The following is a 19,526-nucleotide window of genomic DNA, read 5'->3' as shown; positions in this document are numbered from 1 at the left end:
AGGAGGAGAACATGTTTAAGAACAGCTCCAGTAGCGTTATAAAGTTCAATTTTTAAAGTTTGTTTAAATGGCATATCAAATGTAAAATATCCTCCAAATTGAGTAGGAGTATGCATATTACATCCTTGCAAAGAGTTAGCATAAAATGGGCCATCAAGTGGAGAACACAGTAAATCACAGGCTTGACCATAAGTATCCATTCCAGTATTAGTTGTAGTATAAGCTAAATTTCCTATGCAAAGTTCGCAATCTGCATATATTTTAAGAAATACGTTACCTGCTACAGGTGGTCCAGTAGTAATAGATTTATATAATGCTAGCCATAGTTTTCTTAGGATACCACTGTTATTGTTATTAAATGATATAATATATGCATCTGTTCCCTTATCACCTGTACTTGGTGGAAGAGATTGATTTTTCGATCCAAGACATGTTAAACTTGAATCTGGTACTATTTTTAAAAAGTGAAAAGTAGGTACTATATGGTCAACATAATCTTTTGTAGCAACATCATTTGGATGTATAGGAGCTGGAACATTTTCTATTGTATTACCATTCATATCAAGTTTATCAGTCATATTATTTAGTCCATCTCTTCTAAGAAATGTGTTATTAGCTTGAGACATTGTTAATCCGTTTACTACTGATTGTGTATTCGAGTTTGAAGTTTTTCCGAATATATCAACAGGCATTTTATACGCAAGATTTTTTTAAATCTTTCATGAATCTGAAAGATTTTTTATATTTTTGTATTCAATAAGTTTTCAATAATATCTTGAAAATTGTATCCTTCATCTAATTTCTTTAAAAAGTAAAGACACAAGTGACCGCAATAAGAAGTATTTCCAAATTGAACTCTTTCACTATTATAATAAACAGGATAGCGTAAGTATTCAACAAGTTCAGATGGTGGAGGTTGGCTATAAGAGTCAAAAGTGTACTTTACTTTATCGTCTTTATACCAACAAATCCAATGAAATCCATTAGTACTTGAATCTCTTGTATTTAATATTCCACATTCTTTTTTTATTATTCTATTTGGTAATTGATCTCTAACAAAAACACCTCTAAAGTTTTTTATTTTTAGTTTTTTTGTGGCTTCTATCAATTGAAAATTAGTTAGAGGATCATTTGGTAAGACTAATCCTTCAACATTAATAAACTTGTTCATTTTATATATAATAAACTTTTTATTATATATATTAATGATTAATTGTTAGATTCTTTAGTTTCTTAGAATTAATTACAATATTCATAATTACATTAGTATTATCAGTCTCTTCAGTCTCTTCAATCTCTTCATCTTACTCTTCATCTGACTCTTCATCTGACTTTTCATCTGACTTTTCATCTGACTTTTTTATTTCTTCTTCATATTCTTTACAAACTATTTTATATTTACTAATACGTTCAGTTTTATATATTATAATATCATCGTAATATGAAATTAAGTCATATTTATCAATGTTTCTGATTTAATGGATTTCTAAGTTTACGTTATCATTGTTACAGTAAGCGTCTTTTACTATATCTTTTATATCTTTGTTTATTAAATCTTTATCAGCTCTATTAGCAAATATAATTATTTCATTTTTACTAAGTAAAAGAGTTTTTAATTTTAATTTTCTATTTTCCATTTTATATACGCAAGAAAATTATTTATATCATTTTTTTTTTTTAAATTTTTTGTAAATTTATATGTACACTTCTATAATATTATACACGTTTATAAATGGATCATATTTATCAGTGTTTTGTATGAAATAGATTGAAATATCAACATTATTAATACATTCTTCACCGTAATATTTGTAATATTGTTTTACAGCTTTTATTATTTTTTGATTAATTTCTTTAATATTATTTGTATATATCTTTATTAATTTTAATTTATGATCGTCCAATAACAAAGTTTTTATAATTACTTTTCGTTTTTTATTTATTCTCATTTTAAATAAATAAAAAATATTTATGTCATTTTTTGTATCTTGTTTAGTATGACTTTGGGTGAAGGGAGGTGGTGTTTCTTTAATGCCTATCGCCTATTGCCTTAATGCCTATTGCCTTAATTTGTAATGCCCGTATGCTAAAGTGTGAATTCCGTCTTCTAAAATAACTCTTTTATCATCGTCTGCACTTAATGCAATTTTATTTATTTCTTCAGTTTATACTTCATGTGAATGGGATCTTATTACATTCATTTTCCTAATGTGATCTACTTTATTTAATAAACAATGTTTATAATCTTCATGTGTAATATATTTTTTAACAACATTCTTTTTTACTCCTTTACATTTTTTGTTATCTTTTCCGTGTACTTTGTAGAAATATAATTTAGATCTGAGTCCTACAAATTCTTCAATTTGTGCTCCTCCTGCTTCATCTTTGAACATTCCTAATACTTTCTTATTAAGACCAACTTCAAATCCTGCATTATTAATTGCTGGATGCTTTGGATCGAACACACTTGTATCAAATTTACTTTCAACATCATTTTTAATATCATCGTAAAAATCTTCTGTTTTTATTTCATATGCTAATGAATCTGTATCTGTGAATAATAGTTTTGCTCGATCAGCATATTTTTTCTTTATGTAATCATAATGAAATTCATACATTAGAGTTTTGCTCAAATCTAATATATACATTCCTAAGTAAATTGGTTTGTTGTACATTAATTTAGTTCTTTTCATATGTGTAGCTATTAAATTTTTGTCAAATATTGTTCTACTTTCATAGTTTGGTCTTGATGCTAACTTAACAGCTTCATCTCTGTTCGTTACTAATCTAACATCGACTCTGTTTTCAATATTTTCCATTGTTTTACCAAAGACTGAATTATTCATCAGTTTAAAAAACTCTTTTTCAAGTTCATTTGTTGCTTTAGTTCTAAGATTAGTATTTAGTTCAACGTATTCGCTTAACAAAGAGCTTTGTTCAAACATGACTTCTCTATGAACTTTTGTAATAACTAATCCTAATCGTTCATACAATTTTAGATTTTCATAATGTATCACATAACTTTTCTTATGAATTAAAATTGGAATTAATTTATCGACTTTATGCGATTTCACCTTTTCAGGAGTAAGTGGGTAGTCATTATGATCATCATGTAGATGTTCAGGGTAATCTAAATCTACTTCTAGTATACATGGAATTGATTTCCAGTTTTCTATTTCATTTTCGTCCATCCATTTAAAACCATGTGTTGGAAGTGGTTTACTCATTTCCCATCCATATAAATTATTAGCGTCTAAATATTGTATGAATGTTGATTCTTTGCTTTTGTCATACTCATCACCCATGTACTTATTATTAGATTTTCCTAACCTATTGGATATCATACTGATTCCACCTCTAATTCCTTTCTTTATCATTAGGATCATACCGTAATCGCTCAACAGTTCTAATTTTACTTTTGTTTTCTTCAATGCTGCATCCCAAGCTAATCCTGGTGATGTATAATACCAAGCAGGATCTAATTTATAACAATTCATACAAACATCTCTGAAATTTTCAAAGACGTCAGCTAGTAAAAGCACATCTGAAACGTTGTACAAGTCAAAATAATCTCTAAATGTTTTGCAATGAAACTCATTCCATACAGTTTGTGCATGTGAGTAATCATCATCACTTATATCTTCATCGTTCAGTTTTGAAAAGAATAACTCTTTTGGTGGTAATTGGGTTTCATTAAATTTATCAACAGAGTCTACCCAATTATAAAGATACACACTTTTTCTGAGTAACAAATCTAATTGTTTACCAGAATACAACTTTATGATATTTTTACATTGATCTTTTGTTAAATTTTTTGAAAATGCATCTAAGCTAAATTGCATAAATCTATAACTATCTAAAAAACGAAGTTCACGTTTAACTTCAAATTTCTTACCTTCTTTAATATACTCATCGACTTTAATTTCTCTAGAAAAGCTAATATACTTTTCTTCATTGTTTGGTATGCAACTCAATTTCCCTCCTGATAATTTCTTTATAAATAAGTGAGAATCATAACTAGATAAATTGTGAAATAGTACTGGAAAGAATTTTGGAATTTTATAATTTAAATTACAAATTTGATGAGCAGCACCTCTATATTTTCCAGTAATATGACAGTGGTCACGCACTTTATCTTTTTCAAGATCTTCTCCACAAATGTGACATTTTATTGCTGCATTAAAATCACGCTTGTTTTCAGGAGTAAATATCATCTTTTTTGGAAATTTGATACTATCACAAATTTTCTTAATATCTTCTTGTAAACTATCAACAAATATCTGTGCAACATCATCTGTTTCACTGCTTGCAGTAAATGTGACTGGACTCCTTTGATAAAAACTTTCATCAAAACATTTAATATAATAACAGAATGAACTTGGAATATGTTTTTGATATTGTTTAGTATAAGATTCGTTCGGATTGGGTTCGCAAGTGTAAATTTGTTTGATAAAACTTTCAAAGTCAGCATATACTACAAACGGAACTCACATTGATTTATTGTGATTAGTAAATTGCATTGTTGAATTTGGTGGTGGAAGTTCGATACGTACTGAATCATGTGTATCACAATAAGGTTTATGATTATATAATGATTCTTCAGAATTAAGCTCTAACAAACAATTTCTACAATAGTGTTTTTTGCAATGTTTATTTGATGTTTGTGATGAAAGTAATCTGCTTAAATTTTTTATTAAAAAGTAATGATTCGTTTCTCCATTTGAGATTAATAGTAAATCTATTAAATTTTTTCTATCATTATTCTTTGATACGTGCAAAATATGAACTTCTGAATTTTCATAACCATATACATTGACACTGATATCTTGATTGTTCTTCTCAAATTGTGTAATTTGATTTAAGGATACTGGAAATTCTATTTTATCCCAGTTTATTTTTTCAGCTTGATCTTTAATCTCTTTATCTGCTCTTTGAAGATTATTATCTGTTGGATTTAATGCTCTTGCAATACACCACTTAAAATATTGATTATCTTCATTCTTTATATTAATTATTACTTTTTTAGTTGCTAAATTTTTATCAAGTGGAATATACGATTTAGCTTTAATAGGATTATACTCAATAAAATTGATATCCATCTTTTCAATAGAAACAAATCTCCAACCTGATCCTAACTGTTGAAAAGATGATAAGGATTCTAAAATTTTCTGCTTTGATGTTTTATAAAACTCGTCTAAATCTGTTGTTTCTAATACAACTTGATTACTCGTTCTAAATGGAGCAGATGTGATTATAGTTTCTCATGTTTTAATATCAGTACACTCCATTTTACAATAGATAACTATATAAACCTTTGAATTTCTATTTTCGTTTAGTACTTTAATAGCATTATTTTTAGCAGCATTTATGAAGGATAAAGCATCGTAACCTTTTATCCCATTAGCTGTAAACTGTTTTGTCACATTTTTAACAGATGATTTCTTTAATTTAAATTCTATAGGATTTCTAATTCCATATTATTGATACAAATTTGAAACTGTAGATTTTAATTCATCAATCTTTTCATTAGCTGTTTTTTTAATTTTATCGGGAACATATGATAAAATCCAATCTGCAAGAGAATTAATCTTTTTATTTATTTATTTTATAATTTGTGTAATAGGCTAAAAAGGTGACAGAGCTAAAATTGTTGATGATATATCTGAAACAGGCTCATCAAGTAGATACTCTGTTCTTATTTGTGTTTTCGATAACTCTGTTATTAGAGAGCTTTTTCGCATATTATAATAATATTTAATGTCTCGCTCTTTAGCGATTTGTTTTAATTCTTTTACCGTTTTATTTTCCATTTTTATATAGCGAGATAATTTTTTTTAATTTTCATTTTCTTTATATCATTTTTCAAAAATACTTTTTCTTGTCAATATTTCATATGTAAAGTTTCATATGAAATATTATACACACCCCCATCCTCTAACTCTACAGTAATACTCTACTGTTCGCAGTTTTTCAAGTTGTCTTTTATTTTGAACAGTTGTTATTCTATATACAAAAGGTTCAGGAGTTAATATTTCTGATGATATGTATGGAATCAGTTTGTCAAGTAGGTCTTTCAGATCCATGCGAAGTAGGTCTTTCAGACTCATAAGAATTATGTTTTCCATTTTTTATATAGCAAGATTTTTTTTAATCTTTTAAATTATTATTTATTTCTTCTCTTTTCCAATACAAACTGCATGACGTAGGCTTATACATTCTATAAAATTCCATAGCTTTCTCCCATTTTTATATATTTTTTAAATCCTTAGATTATTAAATATTTTACAACTCATCATCTGATTCACTTCCTAAATCTAAATCATTCATTATACTAGTAAAATTAGAAATCTTTTTAACAATAACTACTTCTTGAAGTTTAACTTGTATTGACTCTATCATTGAACCAATAAAAATACCTTCAATCTTTAAGCATCCAATAGCTTCACATCTTTGTTTGATATAATCAAAGGTGAAGCTATAACAAGTGATTTTACAGTATCCTTCGGATTTACTTTGCATTGATCCGAAGGATTTACTTCACTTTTAGTTTTTCTACGACGGAAAACTGTAGTTATTTCTAAATCTTTATTACTTGTAAATAACTTTCCATATATTATTGGAGGTTTATCTGCATTATATCTTAAAATTTTTAAATTAGCAAGATTAACTTTAGATTTTTTTATCTTATTTTTATATACTTCAATTTGATCTCTACAAAATTTTTTAATAGATTTAATCATTGCAATATTCTTGTTCACCAGATTTTTCTTTATCACATACAAATGACATTGAATAACCATTAAGTTTATCATTTTTAAAATCTCTATTTTCACACACACCATAGGAAAAAGAAGGTAATGTTTTAATGAGAACAGGACCAGCACCTGTTGGATATTTATATGAAAGTTGTAATTTTTGATATGGAACTGGCTTATCAGCTTTGAATATATCTTTTGCAAATAAATTTTTAATATCAAATGATTCAATTGTTATAAATGCCATCATTTTTATATATAAAATATTTTTTTTATTTAATTTTAAAAAAAATATTTTTACAATGTAGAATTTTTTTACATTTTTTTTAACTTTTCAGAATTGAATACTTCAATCTTATATCCATTATCAACCTTTAGTTTCTAGTTTCTTTCATAGCTCTATATAATGATTTATATACTATTTGTTCCCCTGTATCTACGTTTGTTAATTTAATAGTGACTGGCTTTTTCTTAATTGATCTCAATCTTTCATCTTTTGGATCTATTTCTTTTTTCTTTTCTTTTACTTCATGAATTCTAGGACGACCAACAGGCCTTTTTTCATCAGTTGATTCTACTACTTTTGACATTATTTTATCTTTATTTATCAACTTATTATCTATAGCTAGCATTAATAATGTTACATAATTGTCTGATGTTTTTGTTATATTATTTTCTCTCAATAGATTTTGTAAATCTTTTCTAGTATAATACATTTTTATTATATAAAGAAGAAAAAATTTTAAATTCATTTTTATATAAAATTAATGAATTTGAGTAAGCCTGTTTCCATCTGATTGAAAGTTTAATAATTTATCTGATATTACAAGAGCATATGCCATAGTATTTGCTGGTACTGCAGTATTAAATGTTGCATTAATTGATATATTTACTATTGATGAATCTAATCTTTCTCTTTGATTACTTACATCAAAAACCATAATTGGAAATAAATCTCTATATTCAGTATATAGAATGTTTCCATTTGTAATCAAGTTACTAGTTCCATAAAATTTTTCACTAAAATCAGATGCAGTACCATAAGCTAATGAATACTTCATATTTGGAAATGATAGATTATAGTTAAGTTCAGGATAATTTTTATTCCTAACAATAACTTGCATATTTTGCAAGTCGCAATGATCGAATAATGAAGGATTTGTTGTTTGATCTAATAACTTATTTGTTTGAAATCCAACAATGACATATCTAGGTCTTTCAGAAGATGCCTTTGGACTAAGTTGCCAATCAAATGATGTAGTTTGTGGTACTGCCATACTATTAAGACGACGCTCTCTGTAAGCTGATTGGATAGTTACTTTTGATGATATCATACTGAGAAGTTTAGATTCTTGTTCAAATGATGGATCTAACTGTGGAATGTATAATGCTACTTTATCAAGAACAACTTTACCAGCAACTACATTATTAGCTCTAAATATGGCATTATTGTCACTTCCTCAGTAAGAGTTAATTTTTGTATAAATCCAAAAACAGATTTGTCATAATCATCGCAGAAACCAAAAATGTGGTTTAAAGGTATACGAAATGAAAATGCTCCCTTTGTAGTTGGTTTTTGTATTATTACTCCTTGCCTAATTACAAATCCAACGTTATCTGTTAGCGATGCTGTTGTTGAGGAATCTTTATACCATAATTGATTTAATCCCTTTGAAACTTGAAAGTTGTTAGAATATTTTAACAATCCAAGCATTGTTGTAGCTACACCTGGATTATCAATTGTCTCTACATCTGTAGATGATAATTTGTATGATATCCTATCGAATAGATACATGATACCATTATTTATTAAAGATATTGCATCTGTATTAGCATAAGCTGTCCCATCATTTTTAAGAAGTGTCCCTTCAAAAAAATATAAGCTTTAGATGGTAGTGTATATAAATCAGTTTGATCAATTGTAATTCTTATGTCTCCGCTATTTAGATTTGTACCAATTATCGGATTATAGGCATAATATTGACATCTTTCAATTCCTACATCTTTCAGTGGCTCATCATAATTAAATTCTTCAGAAGTTGTCATTTTTTATATAAAATAAAATAAAAATTTTTATCTGATAATGAATTTTTAAAATAATCTGAGCCCATTCCCTTTTTTAACTAATTCTTCAACTCTAATAGCATTTTCACTTCGAATTGATTTCATTGGTTTTATTGAAGATCCATATACTAAATTACTAAGATATACTTCATTACTTTGTGATCCAGACCTAATCAAGTTTGATAATAGCTCTTCACTTTTTTTATCAAGATTTGATTTAGATACTTTATCAATTAATTTTTTTCCTTTTTCTATTGCAGTATTTTTAGCAGCTTCTATTGCTGATAATGATAGTTCTTTTCCTGCTGATTTAGCAGCAGTTAATGCAATTTTTCCTAAATCAGTAGATGCAAGCTTTTTAACCATAGCTGATGATATTTTAGTTACATTTAATGCTGCTGCTCGTCTAAACATCTCTCTTAGAGTATCGAAAAGTCCACTTCCTCCAATAACATGCTTCTTAATATATCTTTTATTTTTAATGATGATCATTTTTATATACACAATTTTTTTTATTCATACTGCTAGAATATTTTGTATTGCTTTATATTCTTCACTATTTAATATACCCTGCCTTAGTAATTCATCGCTAAATGCTACAGCTTCATTTCTTGATGAATTATTACCAGCCTCCCAAGCAGCTATTCGCAATCCTAACATTTCAGCTAATACATTAGGATTGCTTGGAAGAATTACAGTTTGAATTACAGTTTTAATTCTTCTCTTATCTCCAACTCCACTTCATTTTCTCTCATACTCTAGTTTTCTCCTTGCTCCCTTAATATCCATCCTAATTGGGGATATTATTTCATTGTATTTTTCACTTCTTGACGACTTTGGTTTGTTTGGATTACTAGAAGTAATTGCATCTGTTTGTAGTAATATATCTCTATAGTTTTTAATATCTTCATTATTATATACTTCTTTATTTGGAATAAACTTTGTTATCAATTCCCACAGACCTTTTGTACCAATATATTCTTTTCCATCAATATTTATATTATTTTCATCAATAGTTATTTGCTTTTTACCAATGTATAATTCTCCATCTCTGGAATGTATTCCAAATACTGTATCTGTAGACTTTTTGCTTGATGTATATAATCTAAGATAATCCGTTGCAATTTTGCCTAACTTTAATAACTTTGAACTATCAAACTCAATCTTAGATGCATAAGGATCCTTTTGATCCATACGGAGTATCTCAGTATTTGGAAAAGTAAGTGCTAATTGATCTTTCAACTTTGATATCCCTTTACTAATACCAGATTGACTCTCAATGAGTGGACTATACAACTTTGTCAAGTCTTGATTAAAATTAGATTCACCAATCTTTTCATTAAGAGCATTTTGTTGTACTACTTTTTTCAAAGCTTTGTATTCTTCAATAGCTTGATTTCTCTTTTCAGGATCAATAATTTTTAAAAACGACATTTTTAATATTGAAAAATAAAAAAACATAACACAACGTAGAATTTTATGTTATGTTTTTATTTATATTTTTCAATATTAATTATATTTTTAATTTCATAGTCTTTATAAGTGACGTCATCTGATTCTAATAATCCTGTTAGTACTGCAATTGATAAAATACTTTTTATTAATTTTTTTTCTTTAAAGTCACACTCTAATTGAAGTACATATTTATCTATCATTCTCAATTTATAATTCTTTTTAACATTACTTCATTGTTTATTATAATCTTTAATTTCACTTTCTACTTTATAAAAATCACTATCTTTATTCCCGATAAGTTTACAAAGTTTATTTCTTTCACCATCACTATAAGTATCTGGTATTTGAAAATTACATTTTTCAGTAATAAGATTATAATTATATTGACATTTTGAATCATATCTTAAATCCAAAGGACCTATGCGAAGTAAATCAGTAACACATGATTTACTTCGCATTAATCCTTCGGATTTAATAATAGCTCCTGCTTTTCCAAATCCTAAAAGTTCTAAATATATTTTTTTGTTCAAATCTCTTTCACGTTTACTACATTCTAAAAAGAACGGATAAAACATATTTATTAATAAATAATAAATATATTAACCTATACATATAGTTATTTTGTTTTTTCATTTTTTTTTATCCTTCAGATTTACTTCGCATTGATCCTTCGGATTTACTAAATCTCATTTGAAGTAAATTAATCGCTTCTTCTCTTCCTTGATTAATTAATGATATCTTAGTTTGTTCATCAATATCTTATTTAATTTTTGTCCTAATATCTTCAAGCATAACTTTAAACTTTTCAAATTCGCTAAGTATCAGCTGAAATTCTTTATCATCTATTTTCCCATCTACTAAAGCTTTAGAAATATGATCGCTTATCGTATTCAATTTTGAACTAGCAAGTATTTTAATGCTTTCATGCTTTTCTGCTTTTAAATTTAATTTTTTATTCACTTGACCTCCTATCAATGAAAGAGCTCCAATCGCTTATGCTGCACCTTCACATGCAATAGCTATTGGAGTTGCTACTATTGTGGCTAAAAAACCAATTCCAACAGTTCCTAGTGCCATTGTGCTTCCAATTAACGCTACATCAACTGCAGAAATTACTTTTATTGCCTTATGGTACTTTTTACTTAATGTTAATCTCTTTTCTCTCTCAATTTCTATTTCTTTTTGAATTTCTCTAATCTTATTCAGACGGTAAGCAATAAGATCTATCTGCTGTATTTCAGTATATTCATTTGGTAACGTCGGATATAATTTATTCATATTTGAATTATTTAAATACTTCATTTTATAAAGCAAAATAAAATTATTTATTTTACTAAATTAACATAGCATAATACATCACCTTTTTTAATTGTTACTTCAATTGAATTATTGTTTTTAATAATCACAACAATATCATCAACTGATTCTGACACAGTATTGTTATCTAAACTTAGCATTTTTAGTTTTAGATTATTTTCTAAAGAAATTAATACAAAACTAGGATCATCAATTTTTACACCTATTTGCAAAGATATAACTTTATGTGACATAAATGCTAATTTAATATCTTCCTGTGCAAATATTTTATATTTAGACCCATCAACTATTAATTCCTGCTTATTATCAAAAGTGTCATTAAATATAAAATAAGATTTTGAGTCTTTTATAACAGTACAAGGCGAACTAGTATCTACTAATCCATAATTAGGAGTATTGATAATACAACTTGGAAGTGGCCTCTCATACCAAAAAGCTCTTTGTCTTTTATTTATAAATTTATGTATCGGAGGATGATATACCATGTTTATATCAAGATTTTTTTTTTAGATTCATGAAAAATCTTTGATTTTTTAAATTCTTTTTTTACAAAATCAAATTCAAAAAAGGTATATTAGCAAATGGTGAATTAGACCCTAATAATAGACCTGCTCCAGTTCTCACATAACCATTTCCAGCACTTAAGTATAGTCCATCTCCTAATGATCCTCCACTTTTCCATGGACTCATAAATGATCCACCTCCCATTTTAGTGAACTTAATTCCTTTTCCATTTCTAACTTTATAAAATCTTTTTTTACCAATACCATTTCCAGCAATTTTATTAATCAGATTGTTCCCAGTTGCAGTTCCTACACCTGTAAGAAGTCCTGTTGCAAGAGACGGTATTACTTTTGATGCTAAAAAACTTCCAGCTGATCCTAAGTAAGGTAAAAGTGCTCCTAGAAATCCTCCCTTCTTTATTTTAGCATTGTACATGAGTTGTTTTTTGCTTAATTTTAGCACTACTCCTTTACCATCTTCATATGCTTTTGAAATTTTATTCATCTGTGTATTTGTTACAGCTAATACATGTTCTCCATTAAAATCTGAATGTGATAATTCAATACTATTCCAGTCTTTTCACTGATTGCTTTTTCAATTTTTTTCAATTGTCCTTCTGAATGATGTATTTTAACATTAGTACAATTTGTCATTTTATTATAAGATTATTTTTTTTCTCTTATGTGAAATCTAATAGAAATTTTTTCACCTCTTAAATTAATTAGATTTCCATCTTGATCAACTATTGTATTTACTAATGTTGAAATCGAATCTATCAATACACGTTGCTATATTAAATCAATCGGTTCTTGAACAATTTTATATCCAGGATCGACATTTGGAAAAAATGAATATATAATTTTTTGTGTTTTTCCATCAACATATGAATCTTCTACTATACTAGATGTAACGTGTATAGTATTCACTTTTAATATTTTCACAATACTTTCAGATTCATAATAACCTGTTGAACATATTTGATAACTAAAACCTAAAATAGCCCTAATTGAGTTTGTAGTTGTAAAATCTACTTTATATCGTGTCTGAATATTTAAAGTTGAACGTATTGTTATTAGCTCCAATTGTTATAGCTGGAACTCCTGATATTACATCACCGTTTTTAATTAAAAATAATTCAATATACTTATTTATATCATCAATCTCATATGCTCCTACTGGAAGTAGAACATCAAACCAAGTCACCCCATTATCAGGACTGAATCTAAAATTGTTATTTGTTAAATCAATATTTGGAAAACTATAATATGTCTTTAAACCAACTAGAGCCATTTCATATTATTTATTTTTATCCAGTTCAATACTATAACTAAATTTAGTTATTATTTCACTACTGTTTCCGTTTACATATATGCAAGGCATTTTTATATATTAAAAAATTTATTTATCAAGAATCCTTAAAAATTCAAAGAATTTTCTATAGATCTTAAGGATCTTTAAAATAGTCAGATGTAATATAAAAATTATCAAATCCACTTCTATACTTTCCATCATCTTTTTCAGAAGATTATATCTATTACAACAAATCCATGCTTTTTCTTCCATGCAGTTCTACATAACTTTTTAAACTCATCCTCTGACATATCACTCGATACATGATCTTTATAAATATGAATTAAATTCTTTGAATCTTGTGGAAATAAACAAATAAAATTTGCATTTTCTCTTATAGTCTGTCTAGGCAACATAAATAATTTTGTGCAAGATAGAAACAACCTACATTACTATGCCTCCCTGTTATATAATACTTCTTACATTTATTTTGCTTTGTCAGTTGCAAATCATCAAATATCATTAAATTATTATTACTAGCATCGAGATCTTCAGGACCTGGTACATCATCTGCTGTCTCAAAAAATTTACACTCCATATCAACTTTACTATTTTTCTCATTAAACGTTTTTGAAACTTCTTCAATAACTTCTTCAGGATTTTCTATTTTGTCCTGATACTTAAACAAATTAAGAATAACTTCTTTTGGTAATTTTTCTTCAAAAGATTTTTTTAATATTTTGTATTCAGGCTGAAATAGAGATTTTCCAAAAACTTGTAAATTATTATAATCTAACCAACCAGATCTTAAAAGTAAATTTAATAATAAAGTAGTTTTTCCCCAACCTGACTTTCCAACAATAATTCCTCTTATACTTTTAGGTAACAACTTACTATTATTTCGTTTATTTCTTTTTACGTTCCATGATAAATCGACAACATCCATTTTTATATATAATTATTTTTTTATATATAAAATAATGTACTGTGTCAAATGCAAAAAAAATACAAATACACTAAATCAACAAAACTTTGTCAGCAAAAACAATAGAAATATGATTCGCGGAACTTGCGACATTTGCGGAACAACAAAAACTCAATTTGTCAGATCCACTAAGAAAGGAGGAGACTTAGTCAACTCTATTAATTCAATAACTAAAAAAGTAAAATTACCATGGGCAAAATTCCCAGGTGAGATGCACTTACCTGGAATGAACTTTGCTGGTCCTGGTACTAATTTAAATGAGAGACTCACTTCTACTGACGCATATAAAGAATGGAGTAAACCTATAGATAGAGTTGATAATGTTGCTAATCAACTCTATCTATAGGTTTACTCCATTTTGGGCTGCTGATTTAGTTGACATGCAATCTTTCTCTAAATTCAATAGCGGTATAAAATACTTACTCATGTTCATAGATGTATTTTCAAAGTATGGATGGATTGTTCCATTGAAGAGTAAAACTGAAGCTGATATTGCTCATGCTTTAAATAAAATATTTGAAAAAATAAAGTGCCAAAAATTATGGGTAGATAATGGTCGAGAATTTTATAATAAGCATGTTAAAGCTCTAGGTGTTGAGTTATACTCAACTGAAAATGAAGAAAAAAGTTGTGTAGTTGAACGTTGGAATAGAACTTTGAAGGAGAAAATGTTTAAATACTTTTCAGCTAATTCTATTAGAAAATATATTGACGTCTTAGATGAAATGGTAAATAAATACAACAACACAAAGCATTCTTCCATTAAAATGACACCAGTTGAAGCTAGCGATAAAAAGAATGAAAATATTGTTTCGTTCAATCTAAATAGAAATGTACGATCAAAGTCTGTAAGACCAAAGTTTTCAATTGGTGAAAGAGTCAAGATAAATAAAAAAAAAGGAACGTTTGAAAAAGGATACACACCAAGATGGACTGAAGAAGTTTTTACTATATCACAAATTCAGTACACACATCCTCAAACTTATAAAATAACTGACAATAATGGTGAAGAAATACAAGGAACTTTTTATGAACAAGAACTGCAAAAAACGAATCAAGAAATATTTAGAATTGAAAAAGTTATTCGTAAACTTAAAAACAAGTCATTAGTAATGGATATCCTGATTCGCTCAACTCATGGTGGTATGGATATCCTGATTCGTTCAACTCATGGGTTGATAATAAAGAATTGATAAGTCTGAATTAATAGGACATGTTTTCTTTTACGCTTAAGTTAGATTTCACTTGTGAAATTGATGTAACCATAATATATTAATATATTATGGTTGAGATAGTTGAAATATGATATGAGAATATGGATAGGGATATAGTTAAAAAAATGTGCCAGAACGCCCTTTTTATATAGCCTCAGAAGTATGAGATTGGTGATTCATGCCATTGATTGATTGTTTTGCAATTTGATTGATTGTTCAAGATTGGTGGTTCATGCCATCTATGGTTTTAAACCTATCTCTGGCTTTGAAGCCATATATAAGACTCTTATTTCTAACCGATCTCTTGAGAGATCGGTTGGAAATGGTCGGTTAAAAATAACGTATTTTAATGTATTAGAACAAATTCACTGAAAATAAAAGTATTATAAGCAGTATCTTCAACAATAAAAAAAAGGCAATAGAATAGTTTTTTAATGAAAGAAAACAAATACACAAGAAGCAGTGACTGCTGCGAACACTCAAACGCTAAAATGTTCTATTAAAGTTGGTGAATTACAATTATTACGTATACGTGGTAAAAGTCACGTAGGTAAAGGTGATGAAAGTCACGCATTCATTTATGGTTTTTAATGACTATTGTTGTTTTATAATTCTCATGGGAATTATAACTTTGTATTTATATACGATTTTTTGTAATAAAAGAGGAGGTTGAAAAACGCTTAGATAGTTGTTTTTAATATATGTATATAAGCGAATACAAGAATGCAACAAGCTATTTCGGCTATTATGCCACCAGTATTTGATGGCAACCATCAACGGTTTATCCGTCAACTGCGAACATATATTGCAGCAATGGACATTGACGAAGCAAAGAGAAAAACGATAACATTAACATGTTTGCCACCACAGATTTATTCTGCATTAGAAGATCTATGCTTGCCGGCTTATCCAGAAGACGATTCAGTGACACGAAGAGATCGAGGAAAATATTATGAAGCTTTTTAAACCAAAGTCATCGTTAATACTACGCTTTGAATTTGCAACAATTAAAAAAGCAAGTAACGAGAGTGTGACGGAATTTTCACGACGGATTGCAAGAGCTGCTGAAGGATGCAAATTTACGGATAGAGATGACAGGTTGCGCGACCAATTTATCACTGGCTTTAACGATGGAGCTACAATCAAACGGCTATTACTGGAATCTGAAGAACTTACATTTGCAAAGGCTGTTGAGGTTGCTGTTACTTTGGAACGAGTGACTCAAGAAGCCCGACAGTTGGATGGTTCCGATAATGTGATGGTTGCAGCAACATCGCTACTTCCCCAAACAACTGGTTTTGCCGGAACAAATAAAATAACATGTTTTAATTGTGGGAAATGTGGACATTATGCACGGGACTGCAAGGTAAAATGTAAGAACTGTTCACACAATCATCGAGCCAAAGACTGCATCAAACGATTGCAAGGTTTAAAAGGAAAAGGGAGAATTTGGAAATAATGGCATCCAGTATTCTCCCTGAAACAGCGTTGCCATCATTAAAAGTTAAAATAAACGGAATGTTCCGAACAGCATTAATTGATTCTGGATCCTCAATTGCAGTGGTTCATGCTGAATCTACACGTGGACTTCAAGAGCTACGTTTAATTTGATAGATGCTGGAAGATGAATAAAAATATTAAACAGATTAGGGGCTCTTGCTTGCAAATATTCCAAAAGGCTGTAGCTGTAGGGCTGGACCACTAAAATTCGAAACTGAACTCGCTGCTCAAAGAAAGCGTAAATTGAAGCGCTTTCACGATGAGGCATCAAACACAGTCCATTTCCACGACAGCCAAATGAAAGAATTTAAAGTGAACGTTTTTAGTTATAATTTATTATATATTTAGTCTGATCCAGCAGATTGATTCAATATTTGAGGCAAACAGGATGGTTGGCAGTATGCTTTTATTCATCTGGTTGGATTATAATGATTTTTACGTTTAAAATAAAGCTTGCAAACTTGCACTGTTTCATCTAAGATATGTGAACAAAGTTCGTTTTTTTAACAATGTCTGTAAAACAATTTTCAAGCACGGAAGTCGATTGCAACTACTCAATCAAATCTTTGTGAAGAAGCGTACACTTGCATCATGCTCCGGATTTTCAACACTATTCCTGTATCAGTAGCTGAGGGTGAACGATAGTAAACTGAAGATTGTAAAAAACTCTCTCTATTCAACCATGGGTTGATCTTTCTTAAATAGAAATAACCACGTTACTGTTCTTTTGATTATTTCGATTGAAGAAAATTTTGCTTGAAGGATGGGCTACGACAATATCGTACACATTTAGACGGTCAGAAAAGCTCGAAAAATTCATTTTTAAGCGCCTTATTTATCTTTCTCGTAGATTTTGTTGATGGAATTTTCGTTTATTGGTTTTAAAACTAATATTTTGATCCATACGTCAGTTTTGATTATGGAACCGATTCTCAATTCAGAGAATTAATAGTAACGTAGAAATTCAATACGCTGTATCAGAAATAGATCATTTCTGCGTTCACAAAACTTTAAATTATGTAATTTCTCGGTTTTAAAAAGAGTTTTAAAAAGTTCTTCATATTTGACCCGGGCGCCATTGGCGCTTTATAAGAATTTAACAATTTAACAATTGATTGTTTTTTCAAAATAATCACTTTTATTGAAATTGAAATAGAAGGGTAAACATTTATAATGAAAAATAAAATACAAGTAATTTGAAATCAGTATAAAAAAACAATTAAGAAAACGTAATTAAAAAAAAACTACACAAAATGCAAAAAAAGTTAATTTTGGACCCCCCGCCCCATCCCCCTAATTTAATGTACATTATCGGTATTATACCAGAATATATTGAAATAAGAACAAACAATTAGGAAAAAAAACGGATTTAATAAAAACGAAGTATAATAAACTAGCTATACTATTATACTATATTATATACCTCACTATTACTCTTAATAGGTACTCTTTGTATAAAAATAACGCAATTTTGTTGAACACTCGTTATTTTACGGCTTACTATTTTTATTTAAATAAAATATTCAGCTGTGCGATAAAAATTAAGTTTTTTTTAAGGAAGTGAAGTTTTGAGAAATCTATCTAAGAAATTTTTCTTTGAGATGATTTAACCTAAATTTTTACTCTAATACTAATGTTTTTATTAAGTAAAATATTACTTTAATTTTACGAAAAGCTCATCAAAGAATATAGTCCAAAGAAGTGTAGTTTAAACTAACAATATTAACTTGTTTAAATAAAAATATGTTTTGTAATTAATAATTGCAAAACATTTTTTTTTATTTAAACAAGTAATAAATCACGTACAATTATTTTAAAAGAACTTAGAGTTTTCAAAAAGTTTCTTATTCAAAATAGTTATTGTTTTATTTACTTGTCAATAATAAGTAATTTAAACATAAGAAGTAAAAATTAACTGATTCTTCATTAGTAGTCGCTATGCTTATATACATTTAAAGTAGTTAACTTGTTAATAGTTTTTATTTGTTGTTTGCTTTTTGGAGTAAAACTGTTGTTTGTAATGATATTTTTAATGAATTATATTTCTTGATGTTGAAGGTTCAACTTTTACAGTTTCAAGCTCTATGTATCCAAATCACATAATTTTTAAAAAATTATTTTCCTTTTCTACTTTAACTCTATTTCATGGCAAAACTTATCAGGATGCTCAAAAACAAGATGTTTTTTGCTTTATATAATTAGAAAGTATAATTCACACAAAAAGTACCATTTTGTATTGATTTCAAAGAAACAATTAAGTATTTACTTTTTTAGTTATTTAGACATATTTATTAATTAACTTCTTTTGAATCTGAACACAACAACAATAACTTTAAACAAAGTCCTTGAAAAACCTTGTTAACATCACCAATTGAAATTATTTAGTATGTAAGTATTATTAGTAAGTATGATGTCATACTACATAATAATGTCGGCAATAGT

General features: G+C 27.9%; 4 protein-coding genes across 4 annotated transcripts; 1 reads left to right on the top strand and 3 right to left on the bottom strand.

Moving 5' to 3' along the window:
• Positions 1 to 2,165: 2,165 nt before the first annotated feature.
• Positions 2,166 to 6,125, bottom strand: LOC136076111 (uncharacterized). Its single transcript, XM_065789577.1, has 3 exons — positions 5,926 to 6,125; positions 4,492 to 5,232; positions 2,166 to 4,329 (listed from the first exon to the last, which is right to left on the bottom strand). Exons 1-3 carry the CDS (start codon positions 6,123 to 6,125, stop codon positions 2,166 to 2,168), a joined length of 3,105 nt encoding a protein of 1,034 aa, XP_065645649.1.
• A 1,394-nt stretch (positions 6,126 to 7,519) lies between these two features.
• Positions 7,520 to 8,801, bottom strand: LOC136076109 (uncharacterized). Its single transcript, XM_065789576.1, has 3 exons — positions 8,711 to 8,801; positions 8,277 to 8,621; positions 7,520 to 8,214 (listed from the first exon to the last, which is right to left on the bottom strand). Exons 1-3 carry the CDS (start codon positions 8,799 to 8,801, stop codon positions 7,520 to 7,522), a joined length of 1,131 nt encoding a protein of 376 aa, XP_065645648.1.
• Positions 8,802 to 9,335: 534 nt separating this feature from the next.
• Positions 9,336 to 10,253, bottom strand: LOC136076108 (uncharacterized). Its single transcript, XM_065789575.1, has 2 exons — positions 9,577 to 10,253; positions 9,336 to 9,501 (listed from the first exon to the last, which is right to left on the bottom strand). The coding sequence occupies exons 1-2, from the start codon at positions 10,251 to 10,253 to the stop codon at positions 9,336 to 9,338; spliced, it is 843 nt and encodes a 280-aa protein (XP_065645647.1).
• Positions 10,254 to 16,536: 6,283 nt separating this feature from the next.
• On the top strand, positions 16,537 to 17,043 carry LOC136076107 (uncharacterized). Its single transcript, XM_065789574.1, has one exon. The coding sequence runs from the start codon at positions 16,537 to 16,539 to the stop codon at positions 17,041 to 17,043; it is 507 nt and encodes a 168-aa protein (XP_065645646.1).
• Positions 17,044 to 19,526: the final 2,483 nt, after the last annotated feature.

This window comes from Hydra vulgaris, chromosome 02 (assembly GCF_038396675.1).
Source record: "Hydra vulgaris chromosome 02, alternate assembly HydraT2T_AEP".
NCBI classification, from domain to species: Eukaryota; Metazoa; Cnidaria; class Hydrozoa; order Anthoathecata; family Hydridae; genus Hydra; species Hydra vulgaris.
The sequence above is the reverse complement of the archived record's forward strand: the minus strand, read 5'-3'. Positions and strand labels throughout refer to the sequence as shown.